Raw genomic sequence first — 23,794 nt, forward strand, 5'->3', positions numbered from 1 at the left:
GTTAGCAAAGGAAACGCCCATTGCACAACACACCTGGTCCAAGTCCAAACCATTCCTGGCCACCAGAGGGAGCCTCCCAGCAGCCAAAACATAACTAACATTCACAACACTGCTGATACTGAGTTGAATCCATGCGACCCTCAACTTTAACAAGATTCCCGGTGCCGGCATTGGCCACACAGCCCCAAAGCATGATGGAACCTGCACCAAATTTTACTGTGGGTAGCAAGTGCTTTTCTTGGAATGCCGTGTTTTTTTGCCTCCATGCATAATGCCTTTTTGTTTGACCAAACAACTCATTCTTTGTTTCATCAGTCCACAGGACCTTTGTCAAAAATGTAACTGGCTTGTCCAAATGTGCTTTTGCATACCTCAGGCGACTCTGTTTGTTGTGTGCTTGCAGAAACGGCTACTTTCGCATGACTCTCCCATACAGCTTCTTCTTGTGCAAAGTGCACTGTATTGTTGACCGATGCACAGTGACACCATCTGCAGCAAGATGATGTTGCAGGTCTTTGGAGGTGGTCTGTGGATTGTCCTTGACTGTTCTCACCATTCTTCTCTGCCTTTCTGATATTTTTCTTGGCCTGCCACTTCTGGGCTTAACAAGAACTGTACCTGTGTTCTTCCATTTCCTTACTATGTTCCTCGCAGTGGAAACTGACAGTTTAAATCTCTGAGACAATTTTTTGTATCCTTCCCCTGAACAACTATGTTGAATAATCTTTGTTTTCAGATCATTTGAGAGTTGTTTTGAGGAGCCCATGATGCCACTCTTCATAGGAGATTCAAATAGGAGAACAACTTGCAAGTGGCCACCTTAAATACCTTTTCTCATGATTGGATACACCTGCCTATGAAGTGCAAAGCTCAATGAGGTTACAAAACAAATTTAGTGCTTTAGTATGTCAGTAAAAAGTAGTTAGGAGCGTTCAAATCAAGAAATTGATAAGGGTGCCCATACTTTTGCACCGGTCAAATTTTGTTTAAATGCGGATTGCACATTTTCTGTTAGTACAATAAACCCCATTTCAATCCAGAAATATTACTCAGTCCATCAGTTATTAGATATATGAAACTGAAATAGCTGCTGCAAAAACCCAAATTGTTATAAAGAAAAAAGGTTAAGATTAATAGGAGTGCCCAAACTTTTTCATATGACTGTATCTTGTGTGTGTGTATGTACGTGTATATATATATATATATATATAATATATATATATATATATATATCTATATATATATAGATATATAGATATATATATATATATATATATATATATTACATTTTCTATTACATATTTACAATTTATTAGTTTTGTTGTGTTCTAAAGTTGTATTCCAATAAATATATTTTATGTTCTATCTAAATATCTTGATTGTTGTATCATAAAAATGATTAAACGTCTGATGTTTACATTGTACTACAATACATTTTTCACTTAAATATAAGCATTATACTGAATGTTATTATTTAGTAAAATATTCAGCACATTCTGCATTGCACTACTGTCCCCAATTTATTATATATTTTATGAGTCGGTGCATTTTATACCGACTCCGACTCCACCAAAATGAGCTCTGACTCGACGACTCCGACTCCACAGCCCTGCTACCAACTATAGTTGGCAGGGCATACTTGCAGTATTGAGGGCCAGAAGTTATTGGGCGTGATCGGCTTAGTTGGTGGGTGTTTCCTTCTGCATACACTCCATGGTTAGTGAGTGCCCATCGGCCGGTCATTCCTGCTGACTGACTAAGCCTGGTCACCCCCACACCCTCACCGACCGACTCTGTTCTCCGACACTACAGTCATACCCACTCACTAAGCTGGCCCCTATGCCCACTCATTCCGGACATTGCTAGGAAAGTGCGCCAGACAACCGAGGCGACAATCGACAAGCTGTGTACTGCAAGCAGGCAACGCTAGCAGGATGCTGAGTGCCACTCGCCAGTGTCCAGACCTGTATGGATTCTGTATTTAGATTCCATGCATAAGGCAGGACTGTGCCTGTATATTTCTTATGTTGGTTTTTGCTCTTGGTTGTCAGGGCTCTAAAAAGGCTGCCTGGCAAGCTATGCGATCCTAACAGCCCTTATACTCTGCTCCTCCCCTCTAGCTGGGCCTGTCTCAACTGCCAACTGTCAACTGCCAACTCTCTCTAGTCACCATAGTGACCAGACTATAGATAATATGAAAAAAGCTGAAACAGCACTCACCGGTATTTGCTGTGTAACACTCTGGTGTTTTATTTCAAAATCTGAGGATACATGCTGAGGCGTTACAGGGAGGGAAGGAAGGTGGTCAGCACACAAAGACGACGGCCGTTTCGCCCCTAAGGTCCATACTATAGAGGATGTTGATCAAACATCCTCCAATACAGTCCCCTGCAGCCCCTTATACTGCCACCTGCTGATCTCCAGTGATATTATAGAGCAATATCTTGCATTAATTCTGACAGAATGACACCAGGCAATACATCAAAGCAGGAATTATTCCACAGGCTCCTATGAAAGAAGAAACGCTTGTAATGGCCCCACTTCTGGGGCATCTGATCTGCTTGCAAATAGGGAGGGAACAATGTGGATACAGGCAAACAGCATTTGAAAGTATCATGCATTAAAAGTAATCAGTATGCCTCTCCCATTTGCTAAAAACAAATTTAAAGACAACTTGTCACTTGGCTCTTGCTACACCACCTTATTCCATCAGCATGTCACTTAATGGGCTACTTGCTGTCATTTTGCTAAAGTCACAGTTTTACTACTTCTGCTGTACTTTTGCAAGTTCTCTGAATGCTGAACCTTGTATAACCTCGCCCACACCACAGAAAGCTGCTAATCAGAGGTGGGGCGGGGTTATACAAAGCTAATAAATATGAAGGACTACCCGGTAGTAGGTTTATTAGTCCCTTAGTGATAATTTCCTGCTGATAAAACAATGATTATTATCAAAATGAAGACATGCAGCCCAGTAAATGACATCACTGGAATCGGGGTCTCTTCCTCTACTTTGTGTTGTTCTTCGATTAGGTGGTAAAAACTTGGTGAGAGATTCCCCTTAACTGGAGAAAGATGATAAGGATAAATCATCATATCTGAGCAAAGATGGTTATTATCCTTTACCTTTACTTCCTACACCGTAAAAGTATGTCTTATCAGCCTTCCAATTTTGATGAAATGGTATGAACGTGGGTGGTGTATTGAGGAGTCCTGACTCTTCCTGATGTGAATTGTTGGTTGAAAGAGGGATCAGGCATATTGGATTTCAATATGCCCTCTCCATTATTCTCAAAATAGATAAGCTGTTTCCAATGGTTCCATGCCCTCTCCACATTGAGGCGAGCATGCATGCATATAGGGGGTAGTGTCAGGAAGAAACGCTCTGGCCTACTTTATCTAATGCAATATGTTTTACTTTTTTACAGATTGAATGCATGGTTGCAGTGGAAATAATGCAAAGATACAAGAAATTACAGTTTGAAAGAGGTAACTTATTTTTTATTCTATGACTTTTTTAGCCAATCAAATTTTTTTTTGTATAATTCAAGGTTTTTGTTGGACGGATTAAGTGGCCACAACCCAGGTACAGCTGCAGCAGCTGATTCTTAATCACTGGACCCAATATGAAACATTTACTGTAGTCATTGGTTTATTTATTTGGTTTATTTTTCCAAAACTCCCAAACCTGACTTGAGCCCCCTGTCACATGTCCGTGGTTCCAGTACTTGTGGTGTCCGTTTTCACACGTACTGGAGACATGTTCATTCACATTCTCATTACAATCTCTGTTGATCTTCACATCTCCACGTTTTCACATGAACCTTGTGTCCGTGTGATCTACAAATGTGTCTGTGTGGTCCACACAGAGACATGTCAATTTTTTACCATCTGCACCAATGAAAAGGCACAATAGAAGTCAATTGGTTGGTGCAAAACATGTACGGCACACCGATGACATCCATGTGCTGTCAGTGTGACATGTACCAGAATTAAATTCATTCAAGAATATATTGATTTTTATGTGTCAAAGATGTGCAAAGATAGATAGAAAGACAGAAGGATAGATAGATTTTACAGCTACTAACCAAATAAATAAATAATTAAAGGAAAAAAACGAAATGGGTCCCACCAGTTTCTGATAACCAGCAAAGGTAAGCAGACAGCTGGGGGCTGATATTATCAGGCTGGGAAGGTCCATGATTATTGGCCCCTTCCCAGCCTAAACATACAAGCTTGCAACCACCCCAGACGTGGCACATCACATAAGATGTGCCAGTGCTCTCACTTTGCCTCGGCTCTTCCCCATTGCCCTGTTGTGATGGCAATCTGGGTAAGGGTTTTTGAGGTTGATGTCAGCTGCATAGTATGAGCTGGCATCAAGCACTGGTGTTAGTAATGTTAGTTAGTTAGTAATGGAGAGATGTCTATAAAAAAAGAAACACACCCCCCCAAAATGTACTTTATTGAAAATAAAACACTCCCTGACAGATTCCCTCCCTTCGTTCACCACTTTATTAAAAAAAAAAGAAAAAGAAGCAGGTCCACTGTAGTCCAAGGAATCTGTTGAGGTCAATAAATAGAAACCTGGAAAAAACAAACGGAATAACACAGAAAAATTAAAGACACTTTCTCTTGTTCATCAGTTTACTCCCAAAAAAAGAAAAAATGCCCATCATGTCCGTTGTAGTCCAGATCTATTCACTCGAACAGAGACCTCATTCTGACACTGCATAGACTTTGTTGACATACAATTATGGGTCATGCAACACTGCAGGAGATCCAGTTCCTGAAGAGGGGTGAAGTCAGTAATGTTACCTCTCATAGGGGTCACTGTGTCATGCTGGGTGATGCTGCGCTGTGTGTGACTCAGCGACTCCAAAGAGTGGTAGCCTTACTGATGCCACCGCTCTTCAGAGGTGCCTGATCTACCGCAACGCAGCGAGGGTACCCCCCAGTTTTGAAAAACAAGCAAAGGTAAAGCATGCAGCTACTGGCTGTTATTATCAGGCTGGGAAGGTCCATGGTTATTAGGCCCCTCTCAGACTAAAAATAGCAGCCAGTGGTCACATTAGATGCATAAATTCTGGTACTTTGTCTGCCTCTTCACAATTGCCCTGGTGGGGTGGCAATCAGGGTAATGGTAATTGGGGTTCATGTCGGCTGTGTAGTGTCAGCTGGCATCAAGCCTAGGGTTTAGTAATGGAGAGGTGTCTATCAGACACCCTAATACTAAACTAGTAATTGAAAAGCAAAAAAACCCACAAATATTTTATTTAAAAAAACCCCTAAATATTACCCAAGTCTTTCACCGATTCACCAACTGATTATATAAAAATAAGCCATGCAGGTCTGATGTAATCCATGGAATTTAATGTGTTGCACAAATTGAAACCTAAAAGAGAGAAATAAAAACAAGACACTGTCCTTCGTTCACCAATTTTTTAGAACTCCAAGTTCCCAGGTCCAACATAGTCCTGTGGTTTCCACTGCGTTTGTCGGTTACCTAGATCACAGTCTATGGAGCCTCAGAACGACAAGTCAATGTAACTTACTGGCTTTGTTATGCAAATAGGAGGGCATGATGATGCACCAAGGCGGAGACCATGCTAGGGGTGCATCGGAGCACCCTTGCATATCAAATAAAAGTTGATTTTTAATTAAATATTAAGTTAAGCTTTACTTGCATAGTAGGAATTAAATATGGACTGGCTGCCCTGTTTAAATGTGTAGACAATTAGTTGCCATTTTGGGGTGAGGGACATTTAACTTTGCATTTAGGAAGCAAATGAGCGGTAAAAAAAATGTCTACATAGCCATTAGCCATTAAAGAGATTTAACTATCCTTAGGATTGGTCATCAATGTCAGATCATCCGGGGTTCGAGCCCTCGCATCCCTGCCAATCAGCTGTTCTCGGTGTCGGCAGCAGGCAACTGGAAATGCTCAGTTCTGGAGCTGCTCCATCCTCTGATAGTGGACACGGCTGGGTACTACACATTGGCGTCCTATTGGCTAAGGATAAGCCATCAATGTAAAAGTAGTGGACAACCCCTTTTAAGCGCCACTGGCAAGAAGCAGTGAGTTTTGGTTAACTGTTCATTGACTTGACCACACTCTTCGTGTTCGGACTTTAATAAGTGCCTTGTTATCTAATAATCTGTACCTGAGGACCAGAACAAGTTACATAATAATTACTAAAGCAAGGAAGCCATGAATAATTGAAGCTCGGGTCCCTCACAGAAGGTTTTCTATTATTGTCTTTCCAGCCAGACTCAGATCAAAGATTAGGAAATCAAAAGCATCTAAACCTATCTCTTTAATTACCAGCCGGGTCTTAGATTGCGCTAGTCCGTCCTTTTATCTTCCTGTCGAAAAGAAGTAATTGATTTAGTACCAAACCTTTCATGGAATAATATAATCTTGGTCTAGATAGAATTATTTCAAAGGTTCATCTGTTTATGTGAGAAATCTTCATTGTTGTGCAACGGTTTTCAATAAAAAAGATATTTAAATAAAAAAAAAAATAAAGCTAAAGTAAACCCAATCTTCATGAGTCAAAGATAAATAAATCTTCTACGAAGCCTTCTACTCGCCAAATGATGACCATGACCAGTAGACATAGGATGTTACCGTTTCGGAATTTTAATGGTGATGCAAAAGATGGGTCTCATTTTATGCATTCTGAGGTCTTTTATTACGAGTCCATGAAAATTTGTAAAATACAAAAAGAATGAAAACATTTTGACCCTGAATATTCAGAAGACGTGTACGTGAGCCGTCTTCTGATCTGCCGGTCATGCACAGTTACCGCTTAAATCACACTGTAAAATACTGGCAGCACAATTTCAATGGCCGCAGCAAGGATCATGTTGTTCCCCGCCTCCATCGGTGGTGCCGTGATTGCTGTCATCGTAGCTGGTGACCCCTGATACTAGCATAACAAATTTTCTGAGAGAGCCGAGAGAGCGCCGGCTTTCACAGGAACGCTGCATTTCTGCTGATCAGAACAATACTGCTCTGATCAGCAGAAATGCACAGGCGATCGGACTGTGCAGTGATAAACTCCCCTAGGAGGACCAGTAAAATAAATGAAAAATGTTTTAAAAAATATTAAAAAATAAAAAAAACAAAGTTCAAATCACCCCCCATTTGCCCTGTTGAAAATAAAACAATAAAAAAGTAAAAAATATAGACATATATCGCCGCTTTCAGAAATGCATGATCTATCAAAATCTAAAATCAATTAATCTGATTGGTACACTGCGTGGCGAGAAAAAAATTCTAAACGCCAAAATTACATTTTTTTTTGGTCACCTCAAATTTTTCTTAAAATACAATATCAGGTGATCAAAACGTAGCATGTACACAACAATGATATACCGTAATTAAAAACACCAGCTGAAGGTGCAAAAAATAAGCCATCAAAAATGAGAACGTTACGGGTCTCGGAAATTGGCGCCAAAAGTGCCATTTTTTTAAAAAAAAACTTCTGAATTTTTTTTAACCCTTTAGATAAAAGTAAAAGTACACATGTTTGGTATCTACGAACTCATACCGACCTAAGGCATCATAAGAACACATCAGTTTTACCATATAGTGAAAAGGGTGAATAAAAAATCCCAAAAGAATTGTGCAATTGCACTTTTTGTTTGCAATTTCATCGCACTTGGAATTTTTTTCCCATTTTCCAGTATACGATATGGTAAAACAAATCATTTTATTCAAAAGTACAACCTGTCCCGCAAAAAATTAGCCCTCATGTGTCAATATTCTCAGAAAAATAAAAAAAAGTTATGGCTCTTGGAAGAAGGGGTGGGAGAAAACTAAAATGAAAAACGGGAAATCGCTGGGGGGTGAAGGGGTTGAAAGAAGGCATTGGCTCAGGAATACTACCAGAAATAATTTCTCTGTTTTTGTTTTTCCAATAACATCATATTTTATTTTTATCTTAGTTAGCCATTAAAAGGTATCAGAACTACAACATTTTATTTTTGTTTCTCTCACTGAGAGCAATCAATTGTTTTTCCAATACACACAAAGGAAATAAACATTTGCAATAGGAATAATTTTTGGAGAGAAATATTTCATTTTCTGGAACAAGGGTGCCAACACGTTTGGACATGACTGTATATCATCAAACTGGGCTTTCCCTTCTCCATTACTTATTGCCTGCTGGTCACAAAGGGTTTTTAACATGACTGGTTCTCTTGATATACATACATGATGTAAAATGTCAACTGTTTTTGCATCATGACGACTTTTAAATCGCCATTTATAACTTCCTGATGCTTTTTGCTTTTTCTTTCTATTCCTTTTATTTAGAAGTTCTTCTGGATCCTTGTAGGACTTGGTGTCCCTCATCCTCCTGCCAAGCAGTATGTAAATTACAGGAGAAAGGGCCCCAGAATCCACAGCTGGTCCAGTGCACATCGTGTGACATTGAGTTCTGCTCGTCATGCAAGGCCAACTGGCACCCAGGACAAGGCTGTCAGGAGAATATGCCGATAACCTTCCTCCCAGGAGAGTCAAGGTACAGGCTAGCCGTGATGTCAGAGATCCTTTTCTTTACTCTCAGCAGCACAACGTATGGAGATTTCTCCTCCATGTGACCTGATCGGAAAGGTGTACATTTTAATAAAGCACAATCCTATATAAGACCCCTAAATAACTGCCTACTTTGATTCACCGTTGCCAATCGCACACAAATTCCTGGACAGTTCGTAAAAATAATGCACTTTTTTCCCTTTTGAGGTGTCCATGATTTTTTTGAAGCTGAAGAAACTTATACAGATTATTTTAATTGTAATTATCATAATGTTAGAGTTTACAGTGAATGCAGCGTATATCTTCATATCAGTATTATGGGCTGTAGACCTGGATCACATACATTCCCTGACAGAAGTTCTGTCGCTTATCAATAATATGTAAATAAAAGCTTATAACCTGACTTTAAATTCATCCATTGGTTTTATAAATTACTCTTTTGAAAGCTGAAACCCTCCAAAATTTGGTTTAGGTTATGAAAATAAAGTTGCTGCAAAGCTGAAATATTGATCATTTAATGAACACAGAAAGGTCAGATTTTGGCAAGACAAACGTTTTGTCGCCCACAGAAAGTAATGTGAAATTCAAACAAATAATTAACTTCTAATACAAAGATATGTTGCATAACATTGGTGAATGAAGTTGTGGTGCTATTAGAGCCATATTTAATATTTTGTATGACTTCCATGAGCTTGAAGGACTGCATCCATGTGGTTAAACAATGATTCATACAATTTATTGATCAAGTCATCAGGAATAGCAAAGAATGCAGTCTTACATGTCTCCCAGAGTTCATCTAGATTCTTTGGCTTTGTCTTCCAAGCTTCCTCTTTCATCCTACCCCAAACATGCTCAATGATGTTCATGTCTGGTGACTGGGCTGGCCAGGCCTTGAGCACCTTGATCTTCTTTGCCAGGAGGAACTTTGTTGTAGAGATGGATGTATGAGATGGAGCACCATCCTGCTGCAGAATTTGACCAATTTTATGATTGGGAATGTAAGAGGTAGCTAATACTTGTTGATATTTTAGGCTATTGATATTGCCTTCCACCTTGCAAATGTTTTGCACACCCCATACTGAATGTAACCCCAGACCATGATTTTTCCATCACCAAACTTAACTGTTTTCTGGGTGTATTTTGGATCCAAACGGGCTGTGGTGTAATTCAACTGAAGATTCATCAGGGAAATCCACCTTCTGCCACTTTTCCTTCGTCCATCTGTTTAGCAGGCTGTGGGACTTGGCAAATGCCACACGGTTTCTTAATTGCCTTTTGTTTAATGCTGGCTTTTGGACACTGATTCGACCATGGAAGCCATTTCGTGACAGCATCCTACAAACTGTTCTAGTTGACACAGGGACTTGAGGTGACCAGGCCTTTTGGAGCTCTGCTGCAGTGGAAGAGGGGCTGGCTTTAGATTTTCTAACCAACAAACGTTCTTCCTGAGTAGTTGTCTTGCGGGGTCTGCCAAACCTGGACTTGTCAAAACCGTCTCCAGTCTCTTCAAATCTTTATTTAATTCTTTATACTTGATGCTGAGACACATTAAAGGTGCCAGCCACCTCTGCAGTGGATCTGATTTTCAGCCTCTTGATAATCAAGGCTTTTGTCGCAGAGTGGATTTTTGGCATGTTCTCAGAGGTCAAGTTGCAGTTCAAGTGAAGGTCTGGGGTGCTGGGTTTCTTTTTATACACACCCACTAATTAAGCGATCATTTAGTGAGCACAGGTGAGGATGTAAACTAGGATTGGGTGCATTATATGACAAGGCAACAAAACTTTTGTCTTGCCAAAATGTGACCTGTGTTCATTAAATGATTAATATTTCAGCTTTGCAGCAACTTTATTTTCATAACCTAAACCAAATTTGGGAGGGTTTCAACTTTCAAAAGAGTTATTTATAAAACCAATGGATGAATTTAAATTCAGGTTATAAGCTTTTATTTATATAACATGGATAAGCGATAGAGCTTCTGTCAAGGAGTGTATAATGATTATGATTGATTGTGGTTTTCTCAATGTGTCCACAAAAAATGTGGTCTGTTTGTGATTTTTGGATAAGTTCTTCAGAAAAAAAAATTAAAAGTCAAGTTGGCAACCTTGGTTTGATCTTCCTGAGCCTTCAAGGCTGCTTCAAGTAGATCTGTGTCCATCTCTGTAAAAGTTATTAGACGCTATAGGCTTCAAAACAGATCTTCAGACGAGACGGCCTTTGGACGGTCAATTTTTAGGACAACAGATAGTATCCCTCAATCAGGGATCTTCATGCTCTATCCTTGTCACGCTAGGTACAGGAAAGTACCAAACGAAAGGGAAGGGAAACTGCCCTGTGTGTAGGGAAGGGGAAGATGGTGACCCCTAACGCTTGTCCCTGATGTTCCTCAGCGCTATAGATAGGTTCCTCCCTTGTGCGCCGAGTCGGATACCTGACCCTCAATATCCCTAGTGCTGGAACCTGAATAGGGAACGGGTGGGATGAGCTCTTCATCAACCCCACTAAATGCTAAAGAAGACATAAGGAGGACACACACAGGGGAAAAGTGCATGAACTACTTATCCACAGATGACTCAGGTAGAAGTTCAGCAAAGTTACAGGAACGATCCTACAGAAGAGTGCAAGTCGCTTGCTTGCCTCCAGAGCTTGAATGAACTGAAGACATCATCAGCACAAGTCCAAAGAAAATGAGGGCATTTAAACCCAATGGGAAATACAGAGATTAGCAGCTGAAGTGAAGAGGAGCTCCACTGAGTCATAAAGGGAAAAGGATTAAAACCCAGCAGAGGAGCTACCTAGTACACTGAATACTGACAGCAGGAACAATAGAAAGTCAGGGAGAATTTTGCGCAGCCAAACGCTGTGACTTTCTATTGCTAGACACTACATGACTGTTTGTCACCCATGACACACCCATACCAGTATCCTAATGTGTTGTGCTGCTGAAAGGAAAGTAAGAGAAGTGATGATTCAGAATGTAAATCTGTTTTCCGTTACTCCCGTCATTAGCACAAGGCTCATTCCATATAGTGTACTTATGTCAGTAGGCTGTTTATAAAATATAGACAAAGGGGTGGAGCTTAGCGTTTAGCATTGTTCTGGATTAAAAGGACCATCTGTCCAAAGAAAACAGATTTACACAGAATCATAATTTTGTGTTTATTGTCGTGTGGTTGATGTGCCAAGGGATTTTACCTCTGGTCTCTTTGGGCAGAAAATCTGCATCAACTTACAACAGCAGCAACGTGGATGAGACTCCTATCAGTGAGATCCCAAGATATTCTTATATACAAAGAAATACAATACTGTATACATAGTCGAGACTACAAGTCAGACTTTTTTTTTTGTCTTTTCAGCTCCACATTGAAAATGGTAGAAGACGACGTTCCGATCAAACGGTGCCCTAAGTGTAAAGTCTACATAGAAAGAGATGAAGGCTGCGCGCAAATGATGTGTAAGAACTGCAAGCACGCGTTCTGCTGGTACTGCCTAGAGTCGCTCGATGTGAGTGTAACAGTCCATAGTTCTCCCATAGAACATAAATGTGTTGCCTAATTTCATTCCGCTCAACTACGCTTTTCATTACCGTTTTATTCTAAATACACAAAGGAAATCCTAAATAGGGATCTTATGATCCTTTTTTAAGCACTATTCTGGACTTCTATGCCCAACGAGCATTTTATTTTGGAAAATCATTTTCTGTTGGTCCTAGAAACGTCCGATACTTACAGACGGACGTACGGGCAGACAAACGTCAATGAGTGCCCTCCTTGTCAAGCCTTCTTTTTCAACTGTATCGAAAAGAGTCATCAACGACAGTTTTCAATGTGAAAGCATCACACAAAAAGGTGAACATCCTAAAGGCCCCATTACACGCAACAACGTATCTAACGATATATCGCCGGGGTCACGGATTCCGTGACGCACATCCGGCATCGTTAGCGACGTCGTTGCGTGTGACACCAACGAGCGACCGTTAATGATGGAAAATACTCACCAAATCGTCCATCGTTGATACGTCATTCATTTTCAAAAAATCGTTGATTGTTGAGGACGCAGGTTGTTCGTCGTTCCCGAGGCAGCACACATCGCTATGTGTGACACTTCGGGAACGACGAACTACAGCTTACCTGCGGCCGCTGGCAATGAGGAAGGAAGGAGGTGGGCGGGATGTTACGGCCGCTCATCTCTGCCCTTCCGCTTCTATTGGGCGGCCGCTTAGTGATGCTGCTGTGACGCTGAACGAACCTCCCCCTTAGAAAGGAGGCGGTTCGCCGGCCATAGCGACGTCGCTAGGCAGGTAAGTCTGTGTGACGGCTCCTAACGATATTTTGCGCCACGGGCAGCGTTTTGCATGTGACGCACAAACGACGGGGGCGGGTACGCTCGCTAGCGGTATCGCTGCATGTAAAGCCCCCTTAATAAGAAATTTGGAAACCCTTGGAGAACACGTACAAAAAGAGTCTCTTGCTCTGGAGGACCTGCCCTGTCCTATTCTGGATTATACAGACAATCCATCATTTGGCCACTGTTTAATGCCTAGTTGCCAAAGAGATGGCTCTACAGAGAAATTAACACTTACTGGCAGGCTTTTTTGCAAATTACACCAAATTGTTAGTGGTCCCAACAAGAGATCATTCTCAGTCGGGATTTTCCAAAATGGAGAACACCTTTAAAGGCAACCTGTCAGGTGCAATATTCACCCAGAATCACAAGCAGTTCTGGGTACATATTTAATCCCTCCCTAACCGTCCCTGTATACACTAGCATAGATAAGGAGATCTTTAGAAAAAGTATTTCTAAAGATCCTTTATGATATGCTAATGATTGCAGTCTGTAACCTTTTCCATGCCAAGGATGTGCCTGGCATACATCTCTGCTACTTACAACTGTATCACAGGGTAGATAGCTGTGATTTTAGTCTCGAATTTTGGCTTTAAAACAAGACCAGGATTGTGGCCTTTATGATATGCTAATGAGCGCAGGGACGAGTCGCAAGAGTGTTAGTTACCTCGACTAGTCCACTCTGTTAGCATGTCCACACGGGCGTACTAACATGCTATTCAATGGCCATTGCCCAGCGTCATCAGCGATGACGCTCGTACATGTGTCCATTGTCACCGCATCAGACGCCGGTCAGTGCGAATGATCAGAAGTCCCGGCATTTCTGGCCATATGCACTTGACCCTCTGAAGCCAGACACGTACACCCGGCTTCATAGTGCACATGACCGGAAGTGCCGTGACTTCTGATCACCCTAAACCTGTCACTTTGAAGCGGTAACAATGAGCACCACTGATGACGCTGGGCAATGGACATTGTAGCATGTTAGCACGCCCCCTGTGGGCATACTAACATGCTAAGAGGGCGGACTAGTCAGAGGAACTAACGCCCTTGTGACTAGTCCCTGCGCTCATTAGCGTATCATAAACGCCACAATCCTGGTCTTGTTTTAAAGCCAAAATTCGAGACCAAGATCACAAATATCTACCCTGAGGTACAGTTATAAGTAGCAAAGATGTATGGCAGGCACATCCTTGGCACGGAAAGGGTGACAAATTTGTGGAAAACATTGAAATGATCAGTGAGTCTCTCTGTTAGGCCACCCAAGGACTGCTGTCCAAAGTAAGAATAATAATAATAATTTTCCAGTGTCTGGCAATGGCCCAGGTTGGGAAAGAAGCTCTTGAAAATAGAATATCTTTCCATTCCTATAGATAGGAGAAGCAAGGCCAGTCTGCTGGACAGGAACCCTCCGAATCTTCTTACCTCCCGGCTCTTTTGATTATCAGGGCTGCTCGGCGTGATATTGTCTGTGCCTCATGATGGCGACGCGCCAGCCCAGCTAATCAAAAGAAGAGTCAGGAGGTAAAGAGATGCGCAGGGCTCCTGTCCATCAGACACAGAGTAGTGACCGCGCCATGGACCGGCGTCCTGTGAATCGCTTCCCCCACCCCTATCCGTTAGCAATAGAATTAGAAACTTAGATTACGATGGTCGCTCCCGGACCACAATCACCCCATCTTCTCCTGTCCCATAGCACAATTTTGGGGTGCCAATTTGAGTTCCAGTGTATTGTATTTGTGACTAATCAATAATGGGTTAAAAAAAGTAAAAAAACTGTTACCAAAAATGAAACTTTGTTTTTTATTTTTAGAACTTTTTTCAAACATTTTTGGTATACTATAGTTGTAGAAAAACACACGGACCACATATCGAAAAGTTATACATTCATCTATTATGGATGCGTAAAAATATACAAAAACTGAAAGTGAGGGTTTTAGGTTAACATTGTGATCTCATTATATGAAGCCCACCGCCACGTCACGGTGAACCTCTCTGTGGGCCCCTACCCTTAAGACCTTGTGCACACGCTGCGTTTTTTGATGCATCTTTTCTCTAAATCTGCATGCCTCACTTGAAGCCAGCAAAGTCTATGAGATTCCTGAAGTGCTGTGCTAATGCTGCGTTTTTTTCCTTGCAGACTTTGATGCAGAAAAATGTCATTATTAATCCGGATTTGCAGCATTTTTTCATCCATTAACTACAATGTTGTGATGAAACAAAAGCTTCAAATCCTCAGGTGTGTTCACACAGTGAGTTTTTGGTGCGGTTTTGTAGCGTTTTTAACACAAAATGTGATGTCATCAGGAGGCGGACAATGGAAAATTAAGCAGAAGAACCGTTGAAACAGGAAATGATGTCAAGAAAGTTATTTTTTTTTGTTACTGACCTAATTGATGGCCTTTTCCTTGTTTCATTGCAAAAAGATGCACCTCAAAAAAAACGTTGCAAAAATGCCTTAAAAAACGCAGATGGATTTTGGTGCATTTTTCTGCCACAAGGTGCAGAAAATTTCTGAACGAAATCTGCAGCGTGTGCACATGCCCTAAAGATGCGGGAATGTGCACCAACTACTGCCGCAGTGACACCAGTAGTTGGGGTGACCTGGTGCCCCACAGCACCCATGCTGCATGACTCCAGGTCTGACCACTCCACAAGCAAAGCATCACCGCAATAATGGCCGCCACACAGCACCAACACCAAGTAAAAGGAGCTAGAAGACTCCCCTTCCACATGTTCTCAGGCCGTTAGCCATGTGCAGCCGGTAGGTCGCTCCCCCTGGTGGGGGCGCTACTGTGCCGCACCTTGAAGTAAGGGGCCCATTAAGACCCTTCTTTCTCTGTGTGTTACTTCCATGATGGAAGTTTAATCATCATTTATGGAGCATCTGATGATGAGAATATTTGATCTGATATCGCTCTTCCTCTGATCTGTTCATTTCTATTTCCTCAGGATGATTTCCTTCTTATACATTATGATAAGGGACCATGTCGGAACAAGTTAGGTCACTCCAGGGCGTCCGTCATATGGCACAGGACACAGGTAGGTGGACATGTTATAGCTGATCTATTAAGTAGCTGTTTTCATGTCTGGTAACACATTACAAGTGCGCTTGTCAGCAGGGAGCCGCATTGTGCACGGCAGACAAAGCAACAGAGCCTCGCGCACATGTCGAGGCCGCGTGCCCGGATCCTGCGCTGCTGCACATGTCGTCTCCTGTCGTTCCATATGACAATGCTCACTTTGGCCCAGATTCATCATTTGCACGTTATTATTATTAATTTATTTTTTTTTAAACCACTTCTTTTTTTCCCTTTTATTGTCTTATTGCATTCGCTGAATTTTTGTTGCTCTGAATTCTTCAACGTGACGCAGGCGCTTCATGAAATTGGTGCCGAAATAAAATATGCTTTTTGTTTCTTATCTTTAAGTGTTTTTTTTCTGACTTTATAGCCCGAAAAGTCACAAATCCTTTAAAAAAGTTGCAAGTTTGTCTTAAAAAGAACCAAATTAAAAACTCCACCAGATACTTTTGCTGAAGGCAGAAACTGTAGTGAGATTTGCCATAAAAAAATTAGGTATTTGGCAAAGGTGTTGAGGAAAAATAAAAAAGACAACTTAAAAATTAATGCAAAACGTATAAAGTCACTAAAAAGGGAGCAAATTATGCCAGAAGACTGACGACCATGGTGATCAGGGCCTTTATATCCTGCTAGTGGGCATGTGCACATGTCTTATTTCGGATGGCAGATTTTCCATGGCTTGTGTCTTGTTCCTAAAGCTCATTCGCGGGTGGTTTCGCCTTTGCTTTTTCAGCAGCTCTGCTGTAATTTCAAGACTTGCACAAGATCGATCTTCCTACAGAGCGTTCATCCATCAAGTCGCCATGGCTCAAGATTGAGCTGAAGGCCGTTAAAAAAAAACCAAACAAAAAACGTTTCACCTATAAGGAACGGGCGGCTTCATTTAGAAGAATAAATGTGTCACTTTTATAACTTCAAACTTTGAACTTACTAAAAAAAAGTTATAAAAGACGGCAAATAGTCACATTTTTACGTTGCTTTTTTTGCTGTGATTTTGTGGAGCTTTTGGAGATGGATTTCACTAGTAGAAGACGTTGTGTGCTAATGCCCATACGGTGCCATATTGTATTTTCCCTTGAAGAAATACTTGGAAAGGAGAAAAACACATAGTATGGCTGTGGATTTGGTATAATTTTTCCTTTTGTATTAAAACTAAAAATCTGTGTTTTTTCTGGATTTGGAAATCAGCAGCAGACTTCTATTTCTGCCCTCATTTCTTCTGATATATCTTTATGGTATTTTCGAAATATCACCAACTTACTGTAAATTGCAGTAATTGTGGGCTGTGGTCTTTGAATGGGAGCATGTCTTATTTGTTTTGCCTTTTACTTTCTTAAAAATGCTGCTACTTGCATCACTCAATCTCATTATTCACTCTTAAGGCCACGCAGCAACATCGCACCCGCCCCCGTCGTTTGTGCGTCACGGGCAAATCACTGCCCGTGCCGCACAATATTGCTTTTACCCGTCATACGGACTTACCTTCCCCGCGACGTCGCTGTGGGCGGCGAACAACCTCTTTTCTAAGGGGGCGGTTCGTGCGGTGTCACAGTGACGTCACACGGCAGGCGTCCAATAGGGGCGGAGATGAGCGGCCACATGAAAGACATGCCCACCTCGTTGCCGAAGGACCCAGGTACGGTGCTGTTCGTCGTTCCTGGGGAGTCACACATAGCGATGTTTGCTGCCTCAGGAACGACAAACAACCTGCGTCCAGAAGGAGCAACGATATTTTGAAAATGAACGACTTGTCAACGATTAGGTGAGTATTTTTGATCGTTAGCGGTCGCACGTACATTTCACACGCAACGACGTCGCTAACAAGGCCGGATGTGCGTCACAAATTCCGTGACCCCAACGACATCTCGTTAGCGATGTTGTTGCGTGTAAAGATGCCTTTAGAGCCATTACTGCTGATTTGTGGACCGTAACAACAGACGTACAAATAGTTTGTTTTTTACTTCTATGGCAGTTAAACATCATGCTCGCAAAGTGATGGGTTTCACCACTTATTCAGCTTAAGTGTCCTAGTTACCCTCAATTTTATATATATTTTTTAAAAATAAAAGATAATTTATTAACCCCTTAATGACAAAGACTATTGTTTCATATTCTTCCACATATCTCTGTAAGGGCACCTTCACACGTTCGTGATAAAAACGTACATTTTTCATGGTCCGTGGTGTGGGTGCGTATGTGTGTGCGTGTTCCATGTGTGTGTTCAGTGTGTGTGTGATAGCACACGGACAGCAGAAACTTCTCTACTCACCTGTCCCCGGCTGTGCTGTCTCTGACGCTGCTTCTGCGTCTGCGGTGCAGTGAATATTCATGAGCATAATTAGCGGGTCCGGAAGCAGGTTGCAGCAGCACAGAAGACAGCAGGGCTGGAGACAAGCGAGTAGAGAAAATAATTTTATTTCAAAAACACGTTGTAATGCTGACCACCAGTGTAGTGAGGCATTTGCCCGCTAGGGGTCACTAGTACCAAGGCGGGGACGGTCTGCAGAGTAGTCAATCAAGCCGAGAGTCAGAAGCAAGGAGGTCACGTCCGTACAGTGGAGCAAGAAAAACTGATGTCACATGCAAGCCAGGGGTTGGTAAGCCAGGAAGTGGCGTCAGGTACAGAAGTGGAGCAGATCTGTGGGATCGGAAGCTAGGATCGGAAGCCGAGAGAACACAAAGTTACAGAGGAGAGAGTGGGGCAGGTGTCACAAAACAGGTCGAGGGTAAGGGAGACAGGGAGTACGGACAATACGGAAGGGATGGAGGTCAGGGAATGGGGACGCAAGTTAATGGGACAAGATCAGAACAACTCACGAAAACCGGAAGTGTACACTGCAGAGCAGGAACTATAACTGGTAGTGTTCCAGGTGAGACAGATCCAAGAAAAAGCAGTGATCACCTGGAACGAGGTATGACCGAATAGGCCCCTTACACCATGCCTAAACCCGGAGAACACAGACAACAAGAAAACACCTAGGACACAATGGCTCTGCATAGGCCAGAGCCATAAGTGAATCTTGACACACGTGTTTTCTCTGGTACACGTCACACTGATGTCACATGGATCACAGCAGTGTGTGGTCCGTGTGCCATCAGTGCTGCCGGAGAAAAAACTGACATGTCTACGTGTGGAACATATGAACACGTGCGCTCCACATGGACGCACGTCTGTAAGAAAACACTGATGTGTGCGCAGACGCATTGAATTTAATGTGTCTGCGTATGCCCGTGTCTATGGTACATATGAAAACGGCGTCATACCGGAATCACGGACAAGTGAAGGAGGCCTAATACGGAGACTGTTTTGGATTTTCTTTTGTGACATACACTATTTTATATTAGTGCTAATTTAAGGTCAATATATTTAGAGGTTTTTTTAAGGAAAATATTGGAAATTTGATAACCATTTGCCATTTTTAAACCAACGAGTCTTACTACACACACAAAAGTTGTAAAATACCGTGTCCCATATGCCTACCTTACGTCTGCGTCATTCTTCAAACATTTCCTTTATTTTGTAACGGTGCTAGAAAGGTTAAAAGCTTATTAGCAATTTCTATTTAATTTTTTTAAAGAAATTTACAAAACCTATTTTTTCGGGACCTGTCCACATTTTTAAAGTGCACATATATCGTAACTCTTCCCCCGCAAAGTGACTCCATTTTAACCCTTCAGTTGCTGCACGGGAATTAATGCAAAGTGAAATGAATAGAATGAAAGGGAAAAATGTTTCATTTTTCCACTAAACTGTTGCTGACATTCTAGCGGACCACCATAACTTACAGACCTTGAGGACATTGCTTAGTGCACAATATACAGATGATAGTCTTCCAAATTGGGTTACCATGGCAACCATCGAGACCTATACAGTAATGATTGCAGAGTACTGATAAGGTTAAAGGCCCCGTTACACGCGTCGATTTTTCGTGCGATCGCACCCGCCCCCATCGTTTGTGCAACACGGGCAATTTGTTGCCCGTGTCGCACAAAGTCGGTCACCCCCGTCACACGTACTTACCTCCCGAACGACCTCGCTGTGGGCGGCGAACATCCTCTTCCTGAAGGGGGAGGGACGTTCGGCGTCACAGCGACGTTACACAGCGGCCGGCCAATAGAAGCGGAGGTGCGGAGATAAGCGGGTCAAACATCCCACCCACCTCCTTCCTTCTGCATTGCCGGTGGGACGCAGGTAAGCTGCAGTTCATGGGGTGTCACACGGAGTGATGTGTGCTGCCTCAGGAACGATGAACAACCAGCATCCAGGAATGTGACCGATATTATGAAAATGAGCGACGTGTCAACGAGCAATGAGAAGGTGAGTATTTTTTCTCGTTCACAGTCACTCGTAGCTGTCACACGCTATGATATGTCAAACGATGCCGGATGTGCGTCACTAACGACGTGACCCCGACGACATATCGTTAGATATATCGTAGCGTGTAACTGGGGCCTTAAGAAGGAGCACACTTAGTCTGTTAACCATCTATATGCCAATTTTGCTTTTGACAGCAGCACCTAGGGGGTTGAATGGCCACGAGGTCACTGCTAGCACAGGGAGTCATATATAGTATACAGCTGAAACCCACTCCAGCTTCGCCTGGCACTGGGCATTATTATTTTATTCCTCAGGCAAGGAAAGAGGGGGTATTTACTGTCAGTAAGAGGTTAAAAATTTGCGTCTTAGAAATATATAAAATACAAAAGAAAACTAAAACTGAAAAGACAAGAATGGGATCCATACAGTTGTATTTCTAGATGTTGTAGTGGGATGTCTGTGTAAATGCTGCCCCCTGGTGTTCAAACAGCAGTAATTCTGGGCACTGATCTTTCCGATAGTTGGAGATAATACAGATAACACATGCATGAAATATAGATGATACAATCAAAATGATTAATATTTCTTATCAGGCTAACAGTGTTTATTCCCAGTACAATTAACAAATATTAGAATAATGAGTTACATTAATGGTGTAGTGTCAGCTTAAGGATTGCTACAGCTTATGTTAGACAGACAGGAAAATAAAACCAATATTTAGATAGATACGTAAACACATAGATATGATAAGAAAGAAAGAGAAAGAAAGAAAAATAGAGAAAAGAAAAGAGCAAGAGAGACAAAAAAAGAAAAGAGACAGAGAAAGGAAGAGAGACAGAAAAAAAGATAGGAAGCGAGGAAGAAAGGGAAAAAGGAGGAAAGCAAGAGAGAAAAAGAGTGAGCGAGTGAGAGAAAAAAGAGAGAGGGGAAAAAAGAGAGAAAGGAAGAGAGAGAAAAAATATAGAAAGCGAGAAAGAAAGGGAAAGAGAGAGAAAAAAAGTGAGCGAAAGAGACAGAGATAAAGCAAGAGAGACAAAAAAAGATAGAAAGCGAGGAAGAAAGGGAAAAAGAGGAAGAAACCAAGAGACACAAAAGAGAGAGAGAGACAAAATTGAGAGGGAAAAAAAGAGAAAGGAAGAGAGAGACAGAAAAAAAGATAGAAAGTGAGAAAGAAAGGGAAAGAGAGGAAAAAAGCAAGAAAGGAAAAAAGTGAGTGAAAGAGACAAAAAGAGAAAAAAAGAGAGCGAGAAAAAAAAGAAAGGGAAAGAGGAAAAAAGCGAGAGAAAAAAAAGAGAGCAAGACAAAGAGGAAAAAAAAGGGAGAGAGAAACAAAAATAAATAGAAAGAAAGGGAAAGAGAGAGGGAAAAAAGCAAGAGATAAAAAAAACCGAGATAGATACAAAAAGAGAGAAAGCAAAAGAGAGAAACAAAAAAGATAAAAAAGGAAAAGAAAGTATGAGAAAAAAAGAGAGAAAGCAAGAGAGAAACAAAAAAACCAAGAGAGAAAATAAGAGAAAAAAGCGAAGAGAAATAGGGCGAGGGAAAGAGAGAGACTGAAAGGAAGAGAGAGAAAGTAAGAAGGAGAGAAAGAGAGATATAAATTTGATATAGCTATATTATGACATATTTGTATTTGACAGAATTTCTTTTGTTGATCTTTGTTTCCTCCCCAGGTGGTTGGCATATTTGCAGGGTTCGGCCTCCTCCTTCTAGTAGCCTCCCCCTTCCTCTTACTGGCCACACCATTTGTTTTGTGCTGCAAATGTAAGTGCAGTAAAGGCGATGATGACCCGCTGCCCACCTAATGCTGAGGATCGTGTGGTGGATTTCCAGCGCCTGCTCAGGCTGCCTCATACTCGGGACACGTTGTGGCCTCTGCTGAACCAGCTTCCCAGGACTTACAGTAAACTGTGCCATTATGGTGAGGCCTCGTGTCCTCGCCGCTCCTGACTTCACTCCAGGATCGTGGTGACTGAGGAGGAAAAGTCGCACAATGTACAGATAATATCATTCGTCCAAATAAGAATCGTTGGGTCTGACATCATTTCAGGTCCTGTTGGTCCAGTTTTACACTATTTTGAAGCTTAGTGTCTTCTATGTCATTCCTGATTTTTACCTTCATTTGTATTTTTTCGTTTTATTGTAAAATGCTGTATATTTCTTAAAGTGCATTGTTCTGAAGCTGTGCATTGTTCTGAAGCTGTGCATTGCCGTAGATTAACTCCTTGTTTTATATCGCAGAATACACAATGCACCGAGCTTCATGTTTGTTGCAGTCTTGATTTACCAAAGTGAAAATTGCTAAAAAAAAGTTTAGAAAAAATTCAGAAAAAGTAAAAAAATTTTAAACCCAACATATGTAGATTTAGCTGTTTTTCAATATATGCAATTGTTGCTTGTCTCACACACACTTTGATAGTCCCGGTCCTTAGTTAGGCTTGTTTTCCCTGTGTACAGTTGTTCTGAGCCTCATACCTACAATGCGATCTACAGATCTAGCAAAGGTTACCTTGACTCAGAGAACGCAGCATTGAGATAATGTGGCACAAAAAAATAAACTGACGTTGGTCAATGGGTTTTACAATGATATGTTACCTTAATCGTCTTAAAGGTAAGATATCGCGTTTTTTTATTTTTGTATTAAAAATAGTGATTATGAAATCAAGTATTTTTAATACAAAATGAGAATCACTGCTTATTTAGTTTTTATTTAATTCTAATTTTACTGGAGGCACTGGGGGCTGCCATGGATTTGCTGTGTGTAACGACAGTTACTCACTCCTTTATGGCAGCCCCTGTGCATAGAGAACAGTGGTCGTGATCCAACCCCATCAGTAACGTTACAGGGGGCATCTGCTGTGACTTGGACGCGCCCCCTGGGCTGTCCAGATCACAGCAGAGGGAGGAGATCAGCGCCATCATTGTGGAGCTCACAGCCATGCTGTTTGCTCCACTATACCCCTGTCAACCGGGCCGCCTCCCCTCTCCTTCCCCCGTTACCGTCTCCGATGACACCCTCTCCCTCCGCTCTCCCCAGCCCCCGCTCTGCCCCCGCTACTGCTACCACCGCCCCTCCCCCCGCCGTTACGGTCTTTGATGAAACCCCCTCCCTCCGCTCTCCCCAGCCCCCGCTCTGCCCCCGCTACTGCTGACGCCCCTCCCCCCGCCGTTACCGTCTCTAATGACACTCCCTCCCTCCGCTCTACCCAACCCCCGCTCTGCCCGCCGCTGCTGTGTGTGTGTGTGTCTGCTGAGCCGTGTATCTAATCCTCTCCTGTGTGATACTGTCTGCTGAGCCGTGTATATAATCCTCTCCTGTGTGATACCGTATGCTGACCTGTGTATCTAATCCTCTCCTGTGTGATACTGTCTGCTGAGCCGTGTATCTAATCCTATCCTGTGTGATACTGTCTGCTGAGCCGTGTATCTAATCCTCTCCTGTGTGATACTGTCTCCTGAGCCGTGTATCTAATCCTATCCTGTGTGATACTGTCTGCTGAGCCGTGT

At 42.1% G+C, this 23,794-nt stretch overlaps 1 protein-coding gene across 2 annotated transcripts in view; it reads left to right on the plus strand.

Moving 5' to 3' along the window:
* Positions 1–22,641, plus strand: part of RNF144A (ring finger protein 144A) — a 92,149-nt gene extending 69,508 nt beyond the window's left edge. For both annotated transcript variants that reach the window (XM_075338752.1, XM_075338753.1), the window contains exons 4-8: positions 3,429–3,489; positions 8,324–8,531; positions 11,899–12,046; positions 15,839–15,928; positions 21,961–22,641. In XM_075338752.1, coding sequence (XP_075194867.1) covers positions 3,429–3,489; positions 8,324–8,531; positions 11,899–12,046; positions 15,839–15,928; positions 21,961–22,092 — 639 coding nt within the window. In that variant the 3' untranslated portion in view covers positions 22,093–22,641. The remainder of the gene's footprint in view (positions 1–3,428; positions 3,490–8,323; positions 8,532–11,898; positions 12,047–15,838; positions 15,929–21,960) is intronic.
* Positions 22,642–23,794: the final 1,153 nt, after the last annotated feature.

The sequence above is a fragment of the Anomaloglossus baeobatrachus genome, chromosome 3 (genome assembly GCF_048569485.1).
Source record: "Anomaloglossus baeobatrachus isolate aAnoBae1 chromosome 3, aAnoBae1.hap1, whole genome shotgun sequence".
NCBI classification, from domain to species: domain Eukaryota; kingdom Metazoa; phylum Chordata; class Amphibia; order Anura; family Aromobatidae; genus Anomaloglossus; species Anomaloglossus baeobatrachus.